This window comes from Lactuca sativa, chromosome 5 (genome assembly GCF_002870075.4).
Source record: "Lactuca sativa cultivar Salinas chromosome 5, Lsat_Salinas_v11, whole genome shotgun sequence".
Classification (NCBI taxonomy): Eukaryota; Viridiplantae; Streptophyta; class Magnoliopsida; order Asterales; family Asteraceae; genus Lactuca; species Lactuca sativa.
This window is the reverse complement of record NC_056627.2, coordinates 371731951-371752322: the sequence shown is the minus strand read 5'-3', so window position 1 is coordinate 371752322 and position 20372 is coordinate 371731951. Positions and strand designations below refer to the sequence as shown.

At 36.6% G+C, this 20372-nt stretch overlaps 1 protein-coding gene and 1 long non-coding RNA gene across 3 annotated transcripts; both read left to right on the top strand.

Annotated features, from left to right (window-relative positions):
• Positions 1–866: 866 nt before the first annotated feature.
• On the top strand, positions 867–19887 carry LOC111894343 (uncharacterized). Of its 2 annotated transcripts, XM_023890419.3 has the most exons (27): positions 867–1012; positions 1082–1215; positions 1333–1398; positions 1616–1702; positions 2753–2809; positions 4728–4792; positions 4939–5108; positions 5366–5427; positions 5540–5623; positions 5773–5932; positions 7311–7426; positions 7541–7669; positions 7797–7868; positions 7956–8051; positions 8119–8196; positions 14823–14951; positions 15354–15530; positions 15600–15803; positions 15875–15988; positions 16105–16355; positions 16438–16732; positions 16827–17057; positions 17138–17229; positions 17512–17740; positions 17824–18180; positions 19349–19422; positions 19510–19887. In XM_023890419.3, the coding sequence occupies exons 2-27, from the start codon at positions 1099–1101 to the stop codon at positions 19598–19600; spliced, it is 3603 nt and encodes a 1200-aa protein (XP_023746187.1). In that variant the 5' UTR covers positions 867–1012; positions 1082–1098; the 3' UTR covers positions 19601–19887. The 2 variants fall into 2 exon arrangements, with proteins under 2 accessions (XP_023746187.1, XP_023746186.1); XM_023890418.3 differs by having other exon boundaries at positions 940–1215.
• Positions 2819–4613, top strand: LOC122197857 (uncharacterized). The gene is made up of 2 exons (XR_006191698.2): positions 2819–3613; positions 4239–4613. It is a non-coding gene; the product is annotated as an uncharacterized LOC122197857 (long non-coding RNA).
• Positions 19888–20372: the final 485 nt, after the last annotated feature.

Here is a 20372-nt window from a genome sequence, read left to right as displayed (position 1 = left end):
CCGACTTTAAATGAATAAAATATGCATGTGTTAACAGTTTCATAAAATACAAAGTACAAAAACAAATAGCTAAAAAATTGAAAATTTTCAGTTTTGATATCCCGACTTCGGAGGACTTTAAATCATTAAATATTAAACCAAAAATGACATAATTATAGTTTAAAGTCATGTATAAACTGTAAACTACAAGTTGGAAAAAACCACATGTCAATATGACTTCAAACAAATTAGATATACATGTTTTTAAAACTTTCACCAAATACAAAAAAAACTAAAAAACTAAAAACTTTCAGCTTTGATATCTCGACTTTGGGGGACTATAAGTTAGTGAATATAAAACTAAAAATGACAAATTTATAGTCTAAAATCATGTACAAACTCTAAACTACATGTTGGAAAAAACCGCATGTCAATCGAAGTTGAAGCGAATGAGATATGCATCTTTTAAATGTTTCACAAAAAACTGGTTCCGACCCTAAAAGTGGTTCCGGTTCCAAACACTGGTTCCAGTTTTTAGACCCGGTTTACACGAACCCGATGGACATAAACCCGGATTACCCGGAACCTGGATAAAACCAATTTTTAAACCCGGAACCGGAACTGGTTTTATATATTCCAGTTCTAACGGGTCCGGTTCCGGTCCGGTTTTTCGGTTCTAAATCTCATCCCTAGTAGCGACTAAAACCACAACAAAAACACGGACATTTTTTGTTAATAATTTTTTTTAGACCATATCCAAAGAAATTAACAAACCAAAGGGACCATTTTTGCAATTTTGTCGATTGAACTAATCAGTTAACATGTATTCGGGTTTCGGTCTTCCTTATGGGAATACGGGCTACTCAAATGGGCCTAGCAACCTTAGTGGCTTAGTCGTTAGACCCTTATCAAGGGTGTTTAAGAGGGCCGGCAGTCCGGGACGATCATGGGCAGGCTAAACTCTAAATCTCTATAAGAATTAACCTCCGTCGCCTCCGTCTGCATCTGCATCTGCATCTGTCGTCTGTTGTCTGTACGCTCACAAATTAATCCTTTTTATGTTGGGTATCCGATACTCCTTTTTGAGATCTGTTCTTACTAGTGGTAGGTGAGAGTGAGATGGCGCTCAAAGACCAAAAGTTCTTACGCTGCTTCTTCTTCGTTATCGTCTTCTCAATACAAGTGGTTGCACTCGATTCTACCGATGCGATCCAAGGTTGCGGTGGCTTTGTCGAGGTGCAGACTTTCTTTTTTCATCAGAATCTGTATATAACATGTTTTTAACCTGCATAACGTGTTTTGATACTTTCTACATGTAGTTTATTTATCCTTAATTTCTTTTAACCTTGTTAGGCGAGGTCGTCTTTGATTAAGTCAAGGAAACCAACTGATGCGAAATTGGATTATTCACATATCGCGGTATGAGTCTAAATTAGTTTCTAGTTAATTTCGCTGAAGCAAGATTTTAGTCTTACGGTTCTCACTGGAATTTTGTTTAAAATTCCAAATTAAATTTGTACGCCAAATTCAAAGTAATTATGGATGAAACTATAATGTACTTGAGGACATATATAGCTGGGGATGTCTTAAAACTCCAAACAACTGTGGTTACTAATATGCTATTTACGAACTAAAGGTTGAGCTGCGTACCTTGGATGGTTTGGTGAAGGATAGAACGCAATGTGCTCCTAATGGTTACTACTTCATCCCGGTTTATGAGAAGGTACGAAAACATACACTATTGACGTACTCACTTACTCATGGTGTGTAAGTTCGAATCCAGTGATAACATATACTATTGGTGAAGGATAAAACTTTTTACCCCTTCATGTTAACTTTTTAATGATTTCAAAGTATAATTTTGAGTCTCAATGTTGATATGAAATTATGATGGTTTAATTTAATTTGTTTTAACATTAATATATAGTTATGATGCTTCAACTTAAAACTGTTTGGACGTTCTCTATTGAAATTTTTATGTATATAAATCATGGAGAATAAAAAAAATGTTTCTAACGTTGTCATAATACATTGAACTATGGCACACGATTTTCTATGAACTTGCAACCTAATCGGTTTTTAATAGTTTTTAACTCATTTTAATATTCATCTTTTTAGTTTCAGTACTTTTGGAAACTAAAACCAAATAGTAGAATCATTTTAAACTTTGCGACAAAAACATGTTTTTAGACTTTGAAAACCATGTTATGATCAAGATGATATTCCATCCAGGCTCCATCCCAAATAAAATGTTATGCATGCTAGGATGTCTATATTATCAACCAACAAAGTTCTTGTTTAGTCATCATTAATTTTGGTACTCCATTGAGAATCTTGAGGGGAATTAAGATGATAATCGTGGATGGCACATTATTGCCCTCCCCCCCTCCTCTCACACACACACACTCATTAACTTCACCATTAGAACTATCTAGCCACCATTAGAACTACTAAAACTGAAAATCTGGATACCCTAAAGGATTGGCAGTTTAGGACTTTAACCTCCCCCCTGAATTAATCTCTATGAAGCCAAATTTATAAACTTTATTAGTGGGAATACTGTCACATTCTCTTCGAATTGATTACATGAGATTTAAGGTCACCTTTTGTCCTATTGTAATTAATATTAAAGTTTTTGGTTGTTCTTTGTCTTTGGTGTATTGCAGCAAGACATGTTCGGTTGTTATGGACGGTTTCTTGTATTATATTACACAAGTTGCATTTAGAGGCCCAGCTTCAATATATGTGTTTATATTTATTTTCTTTGGTGTAGGGTTCTTATGTTATCAAAGTTAAGGGACCTGAAGGATGGTCATGGGACCCAGATCAGGTATGTACTTTTGATTTATGGAAATACTCAACACATAATGTGTGTGTCTATATTATATATATATATATATATATATATATATATATATATATATAATGTTTATATGTATGTATATATAAGGAAAAGTGAATATGGGGCTGTTATCCCCCTAACATTTGGTGTGGAATCCATCAAACTATGTTGTATTGATAAAAAAATAAAACCTTTAATTTATTCTTGTTACATAAGTACTAAAGTACATAACAAATCAAATTCCTAAATTTTTTTTTCCTTTCAAAACTGTACATGCGATTGGTGCTCACCGATTGTGCGACCATCGAAATTCCATCTTTGGCCTCTTTTACCACTAGCCATAATTCCATCATCATCACACTTTTGGATAAGCATGCCAATTATAAATTTGTTAAGTGCAGCAGCACCACAACAAGGGAGCGCTCTTAGTAGTGTGGAATTCTGGATGTGTGTCAATAGGGTGTAGAATGTATAACAAGCACCAGGGAGTATAACATTGGCCCAACAGTAACCAGTAAGAGCTGCCAGTTAAATTTACACAACAATATGATATATAATGTATGAGGAGCCATTTTTTGCCTTAAAATACCCAAAAGTTGTCAACAAAAGGGACTCCAAAATACACAAAATGAACCATTCACACACTATTCAGCCTACTTAAATTCAGTATGTTTTCTTCAATGTTTTTTTTTACCGATCTTAAGTTTAACCTTCTTAAGTTCAAATCAGGAAGGGAATTAGAATCCATTTGGTGATGAATATATTGCCGGCACATCAACCAATTATAAACAGGTAAACAACATGATAAAGAGCTAAAAACTGAACTCCAATCGCAACCATTTTAGTGAACCAACATAGCATGTAAATAAAACTAGAACATAAACAAATTGTATAATGCCTCAGTTTACTAAGGGTATTGCATATTTACAACACTTGGTATGCTCTATGCATCTCTATATTCTCCTAAAAAATTAAAAGCCAACAACCCATTAACAAACATTACCAAAATCCGGACAGAGTTCCTAGATACTGCTCCTTCAATGAAGATGCAAATCAACTAGCAAAAACACCAACAAGATTGGTAGATATAGAAAAAGTTTACATGTCCTAATAAACCTGATCCAAACGCAAAACAATAAAAGTCGGAACATAATTGAGATCCAATTAATGAAATCCACAACCAAATAATTAAACCTAAACATCAATTTATATCGTTCGACACATCAATAAAAAATAGAAACAAAAACAAGAAACGAGAAGATTGAAATGAAAGAGGGAATGATGTAATCATTATAATACATGGTCTAGGGCGAACGGCCTAACTCCAGTTTTGCACTCTGCTCATTATCTAATAAATGAACAAAAAGTTAAGTAGCAGGGTAAGATGATATCTGAAGATCTTTTTTTGGTGGAGTAGGTGTGGTCGATACTAGAAGATGTTGCCTGCAAACCTTCAACGAATACAACAACCAAATCTGGCGAGTGTCAGTTTAGGTGAAAGAAGAGGCATCAAGACTGACAGAATCACGTGTTGCCAAACTTGGATATTTTTATTTATCACACATATTTTTTTGTCTATTCGATATCAGTAGCCAAACTTGGAAAAATTAGGTGAAACAAATGAGTAAGATAAAGGTTCTAATTTTTTTCTTCAAAACGACATAGTTTGATGGGTTCCACACCTAATGCTAGGTGTATAACAGCCCCATAGTCACTTTCCCCATATATATATATATATATACATATCTGTATACATATCCATATGTAAATGTATATATTTGTGTGTGTGTGTGTGTATATATATATATATATATATATATATATATATATATATATATAATTCTGCCAGGTAATTTATGTGGTGAAGTAGTTAGGATACACAAGTCTGATGTCTTTACTTTTGTAGGTTCCCGTGCTTGTCGATCATACTGGATGTAATAGAAATGAAGATATAAATTTCCGGTTCACAGGGTTGGTTTAGCATATTAGTCATTTCAATACTTATCTCTAAAATCTTTTTTGTAGAATTTATTTCACTTTATGTGGAATATTTTTTTGGAGCTTATGTGGTCTATGTTGTGTTGGACTTGAGCTTCTACTGTGTGGTATCTTTGCAGATTCAGTATTAGTGGAAAAGTTGTGGGAGCAATTGGCGGTGAGAGCTGTTCGTCTACCGATGGTGGTCCATCAAATGTAAATGTTGAGCTTCTGGATTCCAGTGGGAATATTGTATCGTCTGTTTTGACATCAGTAGCAGGAAGTTATTCTTTCACCAACATAATTCCAGGTTAAATTTTTTCTTGTGTGGACTTAACTATGCTAGGAGTTAATCATTCTAAGAGCTCATGACACGTATCATAGTTTTTATTATCTTATGAATTCTGTACATAACAAATCCACAAACAAAAAGTTATTTTTAAGATTTATATCATAATTATTAAATTTGGATCCTTGATTTTTTGTTTGATGAATTTTGTGCTTCTTACATGATATTGTTGGTGGGTTTGCTTTCATTATCTAATTACATTATATTTTTTGGTGTAGGACGGTACAACCTACACGCCTCCCATGCTGATCTTAATATTGAAGTTAAAGGTTCCACAGAGGTCATATACATATACCTATCTTTTCTATTATCTTTCTCATCCATTTTGTTTCCACTCAATTGGGAATGCAAAAGCAATTTACATGGTTCTTATCCCGCACATAAACTGTTAGGTTGACTTGGGGTTCGGAAATAGCCAAGTTGAAGATGTCTTCTTTGTCTCTGGTTACAATATTCGTGGATTGGTAGTTGCACAAGTAAGTCTTCCTCTTTTTAATGCTTTTGAAATGCAAAATTGCTCATCCTGAGTCCATAATGTGCTTCGCACTTTAATGGACTGAAATATTTTTCATTTATTCAGTTTGAATAGCGAGTTAGATTACTAATCTCTATCATGTTGCCTCAGGGAAACCCCATTTTAGGGGTTCACTTTTACCTGTACTCTGATGATGTCAAGGAAGTGCACTGCCCACAGGGTTCTGGTAACCCCTCAGGTCATAGAACTGCACTTTGCCATGCCATATCTGATGCTGATGGAACATTTATATTTAAGTCAATTCCATGCGGTAATATTTTAGATTCTCTTCGTCTCCCTTGATTAGATATGGCACTGAATCTGTTCATTCCAGCGACATTTGCATGGAGAAAACCCTCCTCTAGAAAGGTGTATCTTTTCATGTTTTGAGGGTTCACGTTAATTTGCTTTACCATTTAAAAAGATTCATAAGTTGTAGGATTATTGTAAAACTTGAAAATATACTATGAACTACCATATCATTACATTAGGTGGCCAAGGGGCTGTTCGATAAAACTGAACCATTTAGTGTTTAGTGATTCCAACCTCTTAATGGTTAATAGAAGGTAGGGTTCCTTCACCGTTTAAGACGTGTTTGGGATAACTTTTTTAGCTTTAAAGTCTTTTTTATAAAAGAACTTTTTGTAAAAGGTCTTTTTCCAAATATAGTGGCTTAAAATGTGTTTGGATGGACAAAAGACAAAAGTTGCTTTTAAAAGGCACAAAAGTCACGATTTTGTGACTTTTAGAATCAAACTTTTTTACCTTGCCCAAAAGGCCAAAAGTTGTTTTAAAAAGAACTTTTCAACTTTCCAAACATCTTTTGAACTTTTTTGACTTTTTGGAAAAGTGAAAAGTCCAAAAGTTGTTTTTAAAGCAATCCAAACACCCTCTTAGAGGCCATTCATAGGCTTTTGATTCGTTCAGAGATTGTATCAAACACGCTGAATGCTGACTGATCAAGAGGTGACACTCTGAATGGTTTGGTTAATATGTTATCAAACATCCCCTAAGAGCATCCACAACGGTCATTAATTTGACCTTTCAAAATTCTTGCAAGTGACATGGCTTAGGTCATGTCACCAAACTTTCAAACAAACTTTCAAGTTCTGCAAGACTTGCAAAGATTAGTTTATAATATCTAATTATATTAGTATATTATTATATTACTCCTTTATCTGTAGTATTATATATGTATTTTAAAATACTTAAATAGTAATTCAAAATATCTTTTGTAATTACGGAATATATAAACATATTTACACAAACATAATAGATATAAATTCTATACATATATTTGTATATAAACAAAAAGATTATATTAAATATAATTTTTTATTTTTGTAATACTAATCATATTTTGAATTAGTATATGTGTTGTCAATATCTTAATAAATATTTATTAACTATAAATAATTTAAGATATATTTGTTAAAAGCTATAAAATAGTTGTTGAGGTGGGAGTGGGGTCCATTTTGTAAGACTGTTGGCATTGAAGTGGTGTATTACGTAATTGCAAAAGATGATGTGATACAATTGAAAGAATATTATCATTGAATGGGTTTGGATGATTTAGTTAAAATGTTCTCTATATTGGGTTCTATAAGTTAATTAACTCATTGTGGTTTATTTTGGTGATATACCTACAGGGGTTTATGAGCTTGTACCTTATTATAAGGGTGAGAATACAGTTTTTGATGTTTCCCCTGCCTCTGTCACTGTGACTGTCCAACATGGTCATGCAACAATATCTGAAAAGTTTCAGGTACATAATCATCACTTGGCTGATCACTAGTTTAAGTGCTTGCTATTTAATCACTAATCATGGTTATATGCTTGGCTGGTTTAACTGTACCTGTAAAAAACTAAACCTGAGCAGGTCACCGGTTTCTCTGTTGGGGGTCGTGTTGTTGATACTAATGGCAAGGGAGTGGATGGCGTAAAAATTGTAGTCGATGGAGTTGACAGGTCTTTCACTGATAAACAAGGATATTATAAGCTTGATCAGGTAATTTCATTATCAGTTTTTTCTCTATGTTCTTTTAGGTTTTGGAAAGACTGTTGCTGTTTTTTCTTGCTTTATCGTGTAAAATGTCCCACTCCTACCATCTGCCATCATTTATGCTCCTTTACAGGTTACATCTAAGCAGTATCAGATTGAAGCTATAAAGGACCACTACAAGTTTGAAAAACTGGTCAACTTAATGGCAAGTGCACCAAAACTGAGGCACATTTTACACATTGTCTTTATTTTTTTCCTAACTTCTCTCACCTTTAATGCCTACCGATTTCAGGTTTTACCAAATATGGCATCAGTTGTTGATATCAAAGCATTGTCTTATGGTGTTTGTGGCTCAGTGCAGATAGTTGATTCTGGTAACAAAGCAAAGGTAATTTAACATTTTATATTCTTCATAAACCTCATTTGTACTTAATTCACTCGTTATACTTTTCCAGGTAGCTCTTACTCATGGACCACAGAATGTTAAGCCACAAATGAAACAGACTGATGATAGCGGCTATTTCTGCTTTGAGGTACTTGACAGAATCTTCTGTTAACAGCAAATTGCTATGAACCGACTTGTAAGATGAAACCAAAAAACAAGAACAGATAAACAAATGGCTTTACTGTATTGATTGAAATCACTCAAAAAAACGCCAAATAACAAAGATAACCCTAATGCTTTGCTAAGATTCGAGAGCCTAGTCCTTCCCAAGGTATAATGACTTGCTTTCACAAATTATACCCTTCTATCTTCCCCTCTACCCCACTTATAAGCACCGTGCGTAACAAACTAAGACAGTAAAATACCTAAGTTACTCTCCACTCCACTAATAAGATGCCCCTTATTTTGCTTATTTCCTATCTTACCCCTTTGACCCTTTCTATAATGCATGACTTAAGTGGAGGCATAGCAATTTTCCATGCTGGATGAACCACCTTGTCCTCAAGACGGATAGAAATGGTGCATAGGATCCAACTTCTCCCATGTGGCCTCTTTATCGTGTCTTCAGCCTTACCATGATCTGCAATCACTTCCACTTGCTGTATTGCATCTATTGGCTCCACTGCATCAAAGATCATCTTAACAACTTCATCAGCAACTTGGTCGAATCTTCCACTAAGAACACGGTATCATGAACCTTTTCACCATTCTCCAAAGCTTTCATCTTTGGTTGGGCCTTGAATGATTGAAATTTTCAAACTGGCATCTATTCAAGAAAAATGTCACATGACCAATATTAACGGTCTCACTGCAAGCAGATTCAACTCCCCATCATATTGAAGCGTGCCTGCATATTGGATTTTCGAGACCCATACTCTGTCAAATTTGTCAAACTTCTCATATTCAGGAGCTTGGACGAACATGGTCATACTCATCAAATTTGTCAAACCCTATACACAACTTCATAACCTTCGTCGTCTCACTGGTAGTGTAGTAAATATCATTATGCTCATCCTTCATTCTTGTAACATAATTCTTCAAGCTTGTCATTTCATCACCACTTTTTGTGGAGTAGTAGCTTGGTCTTGCGTAGAATCCTCGTGGATTCCATGCTTTTGTCCCTGTTTGGCAGATTAGTTGATTAGCTTGCTGGTAGCTGATAAACTAGCTTATGAATTAATAATGTTTGGTATAAAGTAGCTTATAAGCTAGATTACAATGTAAAATGACATAAATGGACATATAGATATATTACTAAAAGAAAAAAGAAAAAAATGTAATTAAGGGTATATTTGGAATATTTTTAAAAAAACTTCATAGGCTTATCAAAAGGTAGCTTGTAAGCTAGTTTATAAGCTACTTTTGTGGTCTTCCTTGCTCTCTGCAATCTCCTTGAAAGGCTGGAAAAGCTCCAAGACAAATCTTCTCCAGTTAAGTGCGAATAATTTTCAAGATCTTGTCCTGCTGCACATCTCTGTTGATATGTTCAAAGGAAGATTATGAGAATCCACGATACATTTGACAAACGTCAGGTATTTAGGAATGATCTCCTTGCAGTTGTCCATGGTTCGCCCTATCATCTAAAGGCTTTTGTGGAAAGCTGCGTATTCTTCCTTGCTGATCTCCTCTGGTTGGATTTTTGTTTGTTCACGAAAGACCGCTCATGTGACACTTCCTTGATCTTCTCTAGAGCCAAACATTTGTCTTGACTCTCCCTGGTTGCCATTCCTTCGCCGGGTTTCTTTCCACTTCCTTGATCTTCTTTAGAGACAAACATTTGTCTTGACTCTCCCTGGTCGCCATTCCTTCGCTGGGTTTCTTTCCACTGTGGCGATGGTTGGAGGAAACAGATAAGAGATGGAGCGATTGGATGAATACGTCGCATATTGGTGAGATTTGGTCGTTGTCTTCAATGGATATGGGCTTAATTTTCTCTCTAATTTAATAGCCAAGTCCATGTTTTGCGTGCTCAAAGTTCTTATTTCACCATTTAGGACGTGACCTAGAGATATCTCTTCCGCTAAATCTTTTAACGGAGATGTCATCTCAATGAATTCTTCGTTGGCACTCTGCGACCTACGGAAGACGCCCCGGGATTACGACAACTCTGTTCGGTCTGTGTTATGAACTCAACAATAATTATCTAAATAGCAATGAAACAGTGGCAGCCTCCATATTGAATTCAAGTTCATAACAAGAACAACAAGAATAAGGAAGAAACAATGGAATATAGCTATTCGAGATGCTATGGTCTCCAAAAGTAGAAGAAGCTTCTAATATTCTGCCTGCCTCTAAATGAAAGGAACTCTCCCTTAAAAGGACTGATCATGACAGAGGACCTGCCTTATATCCCAATTTACCCCTGTTGTCCCACCAACTAGGTAGTGCCATTGTGGGTGTCTTTGGTCACCACAGACATTGGAATCTTTTTGTGCCTCCTTCTCTGATAGGTGAACTGCAATGGTGGGTGCACTACATTACTCTTTCCCCAAAGATTGACCTTGTCCTCAAGATCAAATTCCGGAAATGTTTTGTTGGATTGTCATGAAATCCTCCCAAGTTGATTCAAATTCCGGCATGTCTTTCCACTTAATCAATACTTCCATTCTAAGCCCATCCTCTTCCTCTTGGTTCCTCACCTCTAGAACCGCTTCTGGTTCCCAATTGAGTATCAGTTCGCGTCCGATAGATGATCTGGTAAGGTGGGCCTTGCCACGAGATCTCCAATGGCTTTCCTTAGTTGCGAAACGTGGAACACTAGGTGAATCTTGGCTGACTCAGGTAACTGGATAAGCGACCGACCCAATCTTTTTGATGATTAAGTACGGTCCATAGCAGCGAGCTGCCAACTTCTGGAATGGTCTGTGAGCCATAGATCGCTGCCGGTACGGTTGTAGTTTAAGGAACACCCATTCCCCTTCATCGAATGACACGTCCTTGCGGTGTCTATCTGCCAATTTCTTCATTTTCTGTTGGGCTTGGATGAGCTGTCCTTTAAGATCATCAAGAATTACATCTCTTTCCAGGAGTTGTTCTTCTACCGAGGATACAACTGTTTGCTCTTTTTGCATCCTAAGTATTTGGGGTGAGTCTCGGCTATATAAAGCCTTAAAGGGTGTGATCTTTCCGGACGTGTGATAAGCTGTATTATGCAAAAACTCAGCCTAATGTAACCATTTCGACCAAGACCGTGGTTTCCCTTGAATGAAGCAACGAAGGTAGAGTTCCACTGATTTGTTAACTACCTTCGTTGGCCATCTGTTTGCGGGTGGTAGGCTGTGCTCCTTTGCGGGTGGTAGGCTGCTCCTGAGCAAGTTGGTGGTGTAGTTTAAACAATTCACGCCAGAATAGACAAATAAAAACCTTGTCCCAGTCAGAAACTATGGATTTTGGGAACCCATGAAGCTTCACAACTTCCTTGATGAATGTGGCTGCCACCGAAACTGCAGTGAAAGGGTGTTTCATTGCTATGAAGTGTGAATACTTAGTGAGTCGGTCCACCACCACGAGAATGGAATGGTACCCATTCGAATTCGGAAGCCCCTCTATGAAGTCCATAGAAACGTCATCTCATACCTGATCTGGCACTGGAAGAGGTTGTAGAAGTTCCGCTGGGTGGGTGTGTAAGGATTTCTGTGTTTGACAAATTTGACATTTCTGCACAATGTTTTGAACTGATTTTCTCATTTCCACCCAGAACCATTCGAAGGCCAACCTTTGATATGTTCTCAGTTCCCACGATCACAGAATCATGGAATTCGTGTAGTAGGCTAGGTATAAGTGTGGAATTGTGGGGAATTACCAGCCTACCCTTGTATAAAGGTCTATCATTCTCCATTGAATATCCGACATGGTTCTTGTTGCCTTCAGTGATGTCTAACTTCACTTGTTGAATGAATGGATCACCTGTAATTTTGGGTTAGAATTACTCCTTCGTGAGAGAGCATCTGCTACCTTATTCATGGGACCCGGCTTGTAGTGAATCTCAAAATCAAACCCCATCAGCTTGTACATCCACTTCTGGTATTCTGGGCCAACCTCCCTTTGCTCCATTAGAAACTTCAGACTTTGCTGATCTGTTTTGATGATGAAGTGTCTTCCCAGCAAATAGTGTCTCCATTTTCTTACAGCCAGGACTATAGCCATTAGTTCCTCCTCATAAATGGACTTGAGTCGATTCCTCACTCCAAGGACTTGGCTGTAGTAAGCGATTGGATGTCCCTCTTGTGTTAACACGGCCCCAAGGCCTGTTCCAGACGCATCCGTTTCCACACTAAAAACCTTAGAAAAGTTAGGCAACGCCAAGATGGGTGTATTCGTGAGAGCCGATTTCAGAGCCATAAAGGCTTCTGTGGCCTCCTTGCTCCAATTGAAACAATCCTTCCTCAACTGATCAGTCAAAGGAGTTGCAATTCTCGCATATCCATCTATGAACTTCCTGTAATACCCCGTGAGTCCCAAAAATCCTCTACAGATGTCGGCAGAGGCCAAGCCTTAACAGCCTTAATTTTTTCATCATCCACCGCCATCCCTTGTTCTGACACCACATGACCCAAATAAGCAATCCTACATCTGCACCACATGACCCAAATAAGCAATCCTACATTTGCCCAGTTTGCATTTGCTTGGATTGGCATACAATTCATGTTTGAGAAGCATCTCCAACCTTATCTCCAAATGCTTGCTGTGCTGTTCCTCTGTTTGACTATAAATTAGAATGTCATCAAAGAAGACTAATACGAACCGCTGAAGGAAAGGCTTAAAGATCTCGTTCATGACAGATTGGAACGTGGCCGGGGCATTCGTAAGGCCGAAAGGCATGACAGTAAACTCATAATGACCTTCGTGGGTTCTAAAGGCGGTTTTTGGCACATCCTCTTCCTTCATCCGAATTTGGTGGTACCCGGACTTTAGATCCAATTTTGAAAAGATTCTTGACTCATGCAATTCATCCAAGAGCTCGTCTATAATTCACACAAAGTCTATAACCGGAATTGGAAACTTGTCTTTGACAGTGATCTTGTTAAGACTTTTATAATCCACACAAAATCTCCATGATCCATCTTTTTTTTTTAGCTAACAAGACTGGGCTCGAGAAGGGACTACGGGATGGTTGTATGATTCTTGATTGGAGCATATCATGTAACAATCTCTCAATCTCTGTCTTTTGGGTGTGAGAATACCGGTAGGGTCTGACTGAAACCGGTCCGGCACCCGCCTTCAATTGGATCGCATGTTGTTGGTTCCTTGGTGGTGGAAGACCCCCCTTCCAATTAAACACCCTAGCAAACTTCTGTACCAACTGGGACAGATACGGTGGAGCTGGTGGTACGTCTGGAGTCGGGGCCTGCATCTCCAAATGACTGTATTGGACCAAGTATCCCCCCCCCCCCCCCCCCCCCCCCCCCCCCCCCCCCCCAACTGCCCCAAGAGTTCACACCATGGTTTTCATGGAGATTCTAGCTCGTTCCAAGGAAGGACCCCCCCGTAAGGTGACCCACTGCCCATTCACCTGAAACTTCATAATTTGCGTCTTCCAATTAGTAGTAACAGCTCCCAACTTCTCTAGCCGTTGAATTCCTAGGATAACATCGGAACTTCCAAGAGTGAGAGGAAGGAAGTCCTCCCTGATATCCAAGCCTTGCACCTTTAGAAGAATCCCTTGGCATTTACCTCGTCCTGAGACTGCCTTCCCTGTCCCCAAGGAAACTCCAAATTCAGCTGTTGGTATGACAGGTAGGTGGAGCTGGTTAATTGTTTGCAGGGATAGAAAATTATGGGTTGCCCCTGGGTCAATGAGGACCACCATTTCTGAATCTGCTATGGTTCCCCTGAGTTTGAGGGATAGAAAACTTCTAATCCCGGTAGTGCTGGTGGTGATGACAGTGGTGGTCTGTCTCTTCTCCCTTGGCTAACTTCCAATGCAATGGTGAGACAGAAGATCTCTCCCTGAATTGCCAAGGTATTAGTGATTTCATCTATTCCCATCTTCTCATTGCTTGTCGACGGTGTTCCCATCCCTTATTTATTTCAACTGCCATCTTGTCATCTTCTAGCAGTTGGTACTGTTCAACCTTAAGGATCAGCTTTGAGCTTCTCATGAATTACACCCTGCTACTATCCGCAAACCCCGGTGGAAGTGAAATTGATGAATGGAGTTGCATCTCTGCTATGGAAGAACACATTTCTTTCAATCCTTCATATATTGTTTCCACCCTTTGAGCCACAGTTCTCAGGGCCATTGTCTGACACCAATTGCTATGAACTGACTTGTAAGATTGAAATCACCTAAAACTGCAAATAAACAAGAGATAACCCTAATGCTTGGCTAGAGATTCGAGAGCCTCTTCTGAGGTATAATGACCATATTTCACAAAAGCTACCCTACTCTCTTCCCCTCTACTCCTCTTATAAGCACTGTGCGTAACAAACTCAAACAAAGTAACATACCTAAATTACCCCTATGCTAATAAGACGGCCCTTATTTTGCTGATTTCCCATCTTACCCCTTTCTATAATACATGACTTAAAGTGAATGCGTAGCACAAATATTATAAATGCTTTTAATGATAGCGATGAGTTTGATGTTGTGGTTAATGTGATCCAAGTTACTATACGTAATCATTTTGGCAATTGGCATGTTGGAGAAGGATTGTTTTGTAATTTCATGCTGCCATGATTTATAAACTGACTATTAAAGTTAATGTGTTTCAGGTTACACCTGGCGACTATCGGTTATCGGCTATTGCAGCTACACCTGCAACTACTCCGGATCTTCTGTTTTTGCCCCCACATATTGATGTCAATGTCAATGGTCCATTGCTGTCACTGAAATTTTATCAGGTGTGTATTAGATTGATAAACCCCATGGACTTCTAGTTATTGTGAGCAGCCTGCTTTCAAAATTGATGTATGGAGGGCAGTTTGGTCTATATTTATTTTGCAGTCTGGAGTTAGTGGTGGGACAAGGTAGGGGGGATATCACCTTGCCAAGTTGTTATTCCCTTTTGTCCTTTTCTTTAGTAGTAGTATGAGGGAGGTAGCTAAGAATTATTGTGTAAGAGAACCTTGTTCTTCTTTTGGAGAGACCATTCCTCTCGAATGAATGGAAATCTATCTTTAATTTTATCATAGTTTGAGTATCAGATCAAGAATGTATCAGGGCCTATCACAGATAAATATTTATCAGTATTGATCTAAGAAATATATTGGTATCTTACTTGATGGCACTCACATAAATCTCAGGCACAAGTTAATGTACATGGCTCAGTGACTTGCAAAGAAAAATGTGATTCATCTGTTTCTGTTGCTCTTGTGAGGTTGGATGCTAAAAGCCACGAAGAGAAGCTGACTGTTGGTTTGACTGACCAAAGTAGTGAATTTTTATTTCAAAATGTGCTACCTGGAAAATATGCACTTGAGGTATACCCCTCCTTTACCCCAAAATCTTATGGGAATTTTTGTTTATATCTTTGCGTGCTATTTCTGTAGGTGAATCACCTTTCAGAAGGAGCTATTAGTGGAGAAGATAAATGGTGTTGGGAACAGAGCTCTGTACATGTCAATATTAAGGCAGAAGATGTTGAAGGGATTAATTTTGTTCAGAAAGGTTATTGGGTTAACTTAGTTTCCACTCATGATGTAGACACATATCTGCATCAATCAGATGGTTCTCGTGTGAATCTAAAAATTAAGGTAGGTCAATACTATAGTTAGTACACTTCCAAGCTGACCTTTTTCTCATATTATTTCATTGTCAATTGCAGAAAGGTCCACAACGCATATGCATTGAACCTCCTGGAGTGCATGAACTTCACCTTGTAAACTCTTGTATACTTTTTGGGAGCTCACCTGTGAAAATTGACACGGCCAACACATTGGTATTTTCTCCATTTGCTTATTTTCAGTATTGGAGCTCGTAAGCCCGCTTCTTTTTTTGTTGCTTCATTTTTTGTTGCTTCATTTCTCATGATTAGCTTGTCTTTTTATTTTTTAGCCTATCTATCTGAAAGGAGAGAAGTATCTCGTCAAGGGACAAATAAGGGTTGAATTGAGTTCACAAGATGGTGTTCACGAGTTACCTGAAAATTTATTGGTTGAAATTTTGAACGATGAGGGAACTTCTATTGATGGCAGTTCTGCAAGACTTGTAGTCAATGGAAACGAGCAATCAGATACAGCTAATTATGAGTTTGAAGTATGGGCAAATCCTGGAGAAAGACTTACATTTGTACCTCGAGATATTCGGTAAATCTTGGGTGTTAATTAAAAGTTAAGAATTCATGCTACATGCCGAAACCAAGGCTAACTTGTGAATGATATGTTGCAGGAGCAAAAAGGAAAAGAACATTTTATTTTATCCTAGTCAACATCAGGTCAAAGTGGCAGAAAATGGGTGCCAAGCTTCAGTTCCTCCATTTTCTGGGCGACTGGGGTTGTACATTGAAGGATCAGTTTCTCCTCCACTTCCAGATGTTGTTATTAGAATCATAGCCGCTGGAGATAGTCAAAATGGTCAAATCAAGAAAAATGGATTAGCTTTTTCAACCACCACGAACGCAGACGGCCTGTTTGTTGTGGGACCCCTATATGATGACATAACTTACCATATTGAGGCTTCAAAGGTTTGAAGTCCTACTACTTTAAGAATACAACTCTTGCTATAACTGCAATTTACATAATCAGCTAAAGTTTTTTTTTTTTTTTTCTTAATAATAGCCTGGATATCATGTAAAGGAGATTGGACCCTATTCCTTTTCATGTCAGAAGCTTGGTCAAATCTCTGTACATATACATTCTAAAGAAGATGCCAATGAATTATTTCCTTCTGTGTTGTTATCATTGAGTGGGGAAGATGGTTATAGAAATAACTCAATATCTGCTGCTGGTGGAACTTTTGTTTTTGATAATCTGTTTCCAGGGAGCTTTTATCTTCGTCCGTTGTTAAAGGTACCTGCCTGCCCGCCTCTTCATCTCCAAAGTTATTTTAGTTTTTTTTAACCAGTTCATTAATTAGTTGTAATTTATAGGAGTATGCTTTCTCACCATCAGCAGAAGCAGTTGAACTTGGTTCAGGGGAGTCTAGGGAAGTTGTCTTCCAAGCCACAAGGGTTGCTTACAGGTATGTCTCTTTTTTCATGGGAACTTGTAAAATGACTTTGTAAAACGAACTTATAGAAAACGAATTTGAAATGTTGTTAAGAAACAAAGATGTAAAAACGAAATTGTAAAAAAAAGGACATGTAAAAACATGTAAGAACAATTGTGAGAAAACAACATACGTAGCAGGTCATAAAAATGACTTATTTTAAACAAATTTCGTAGTTGTTTGGCTTTTTCATCAAGGACTCATGAATTATTCGAGACTGGTTGTGCTTATTTATTTATTTCTTTCCCTTCACAGTGCTATGGGTATAGTTACTCTATTGTCTGGTGAACCAAAAGAAGGCGTTTTAGTTGAGGCCCGATCGGAGTTAAAAAGTTTTTATGAAGAGACTGTAACAGATTCATCAGGAAGTTATCGCCTAAGAGGGCTTCACCCCGATACAACTTACACAATTAAAGTAGCAAGGAAAAGTGGGTTTGACACCTCTACCATCGAACGCGCTTCTCCAGATTCTGTTGTGGTTCAGGTCAGCTCCAAGATACAATGGCATAATCGTAATTTTCTTTGTTTCAGATTTCGTACATTTATCTGAAAAATAAATTGGTGTAGGTTGGATATGAAGATATGAGGGGAATAGACTTTTTAGTTTTTGAGAAGCCAGATGTGACTTTAGTAACGGGCACCATTGATGGAGAGAGAATGAAGGAGCTTCATGAATACCTACGGTTGGAAGTCAGATCTGCAACTGATCCATCCAATATAGAATCCCTGTTACCTTTGTCACTTTCAAATTTCTTTCAGGTGAAAGGCTTGCCTAAGGGCAAACACCTTCTGCAGCTTCGATCTTCTCTATCATCAAATACCATCAAATTTGAATCTCAAGTGATTGAGGTTGATTTGGAAAAACATACACAAATTCACGTGGGTCGCCTTGGATACAAAGTTGAAGATGATAACCATAAACAGGTTTGTTTGTTTGTTTTTCTTTTTTGTTTTAGCCACGAGTTGTTAACATTAATAACAAAAGATATTTTACACACTTTAATACACCGAGAAGTAACCATCAAATTTGTTTTTCTTTTTTCCTTTTAGCCATGAGTTGCTATCTACGGCAACCAATTATTCTCAACTATTCTTTTCAAATTTTATATCAACATTTTTTTCTTTCTAACACTTTGTTTTTACATGTTTTTTAAAATTAGAATTTTTTTGCGGATTAATTTTTTAAACTTAATTCGTTTTTTACAAATTTGTTTTCTGAATCTCACATATTTGTGTTTATGCATATGTTTTTATAAGTTTTTTTGCAACTTTTACATGTTCTTAAATAAATTATAAAAAATGAATTTGTAATAAAAAGAATATTGGATTTAGAATTTCATTTTTCTGTAAAAATGGTAATAAAATGATTTTTTGTAAAACAAAGATTGGATCTACAATTTCCTTGTTTGTAAAAACTAATCTTGGTTTTTATAAATTCGTAGTTGTAAAACCGAATTAGTGCATGTTTTTTATGAATTTTTACATGGTTTTTACAAAACCATTACATGCATAAAAAGTGAATGTAAAAGATTTACGAAATGAGTTTGTAAAAACGAAAAATTCTTTACAAAAGAATGAATAAAAACGGATATCTAAAAAATTTAGAGTACTAATTTGTAAAAATACCCAACTTTTAACAAAAACAAACACAAAGTTGGGACAAATTTAAACAAAATACAGACCAAAGTCATTACAAAATTAAAATTTGGGCCAAAGTTGTAAAAAAGAAAAGTTTGGTAACTTGTAAACCTGCTATAGTTGGTCATGGCCATAAATAGCATCATCTCTAAGACTATGTTTATCAGTGACCTCTCCAAAACTCCAACCCACAATTAAAAAAAATAGTTTCTCTTCTCCACATATCCAACCAACCAAATTCAAAATTTCCCATTTATCAACAACCAAAAATATATACCTTATGTGGGAGTTTCAGATATATATAAAAATATATCATTATTATACTCTATTTATAGAGAAATAAAGATCATGAATTTTGATATATTTTCATAATTTTTCAGTAAACACATTATCCAATAAAGCATCAACGCAACCAATAAACGTAGTCTAACAAAAATTATCATATTGATTGCAGGAATTGACCCCGGCACCTGTGTATCCATTAATTATTGGAGTATCAGTGATTGCTTTGTTTATCAGTATGCCAAGGTTGGTGGTTGTTAAGATTCTTTTTTAAATGTGTAAAAGAGAGAAAAATTTGTTTGATTTAGCAGCTGGTGTCATTATTCTTTGCAGATTAAAAGACATGTACCAAACAAATGTAGGTGCCAGTGCATCAACTAAGAAAGATGTAAGAAAGATACCGGTGAGAAAAAGGACTTACTGAAGACCTTCCTACAATTTTAAATGTGCAACTCATAATCTATGATTTAGCCATCATAAAACTTGAGTAAGCTACGTTTCACATTCTCTAGCCATTTTTGTTAATTGAAGAGTAAGCTAATGCACTGTGTATTCTTGTAACCAGGGGTAGAAAGATAAGAACAATTATGTATTTCTTGTAATTTCTGATTTAAATTTCATTTTTTGCTAAATGTTCAATCAGGTGTTCTTAAATTATTGCTAATTATGATCACTTTAATCTATGTAATAGAACAATACAAATTGTCCTTGTGTGAGGTGACTTATTTTTAGGTTATGTTTGACGGACTAAATAGATGTAAAGTTAACTGCTAATTGATGAAAAAAACATTTGGTAAAACTAGTTGAAATATATATATACTAGTCGTTACCCGCGCCAAGCGACGGGTGCAAACAGTTTTTTCAGAATTAGTTTCTAAAGGCGATTAGTTTCCTGTAGGTGTGAGCTAGTTCCTTGCGGCCTTTTAGTGAACTGATTTGTATCAAATAGTTCATTTCAATGGATTGTTTCTAGTTAGGTACGTATGAATACGATACAGTCATCTTCTAACCTAACATTGTACTTTCAAAGTACAATGCTTTAACAAGAAAAAATAACATAAAACCAACATGAAATTTGAAAACAGTATTTAACTTTGTATTTTATCTCAATTCACAAAACATATAGCCCATCATGTAAATGATTAATTAATTTTAAAATAAATATTTTTCATATTTGTTAATCTTCATAATTTTTC

What these genes read in the sequence shown, in the direction of transcription:
- LOC111894343 (XM_023890419.3), top strand. Translation starts at nt 1,099, where the DNA reads ATGGCGCTCAAAGACCAAAAGTTCTTACGCTGCTTCTTCTTCGTTATC. An exon ending in ATTCTGGTAACAAAGCAAAG is followed by an intron (nt 8,052 to 8,118) that starts GTAATTTAACAT and finishes ATACTTTTCCAG; the next exon opens with GTAGCTCTTACTCATGGACC. An exon ending in ACCATATTGAGGCTTCAAAG is followed by an intron (nt 16,733 to 16,826) that starts GTTTGAAGTCCT and finishes TCTTAATAATAG; the next exon opens with CCTGGATATCATGTAAAGGA.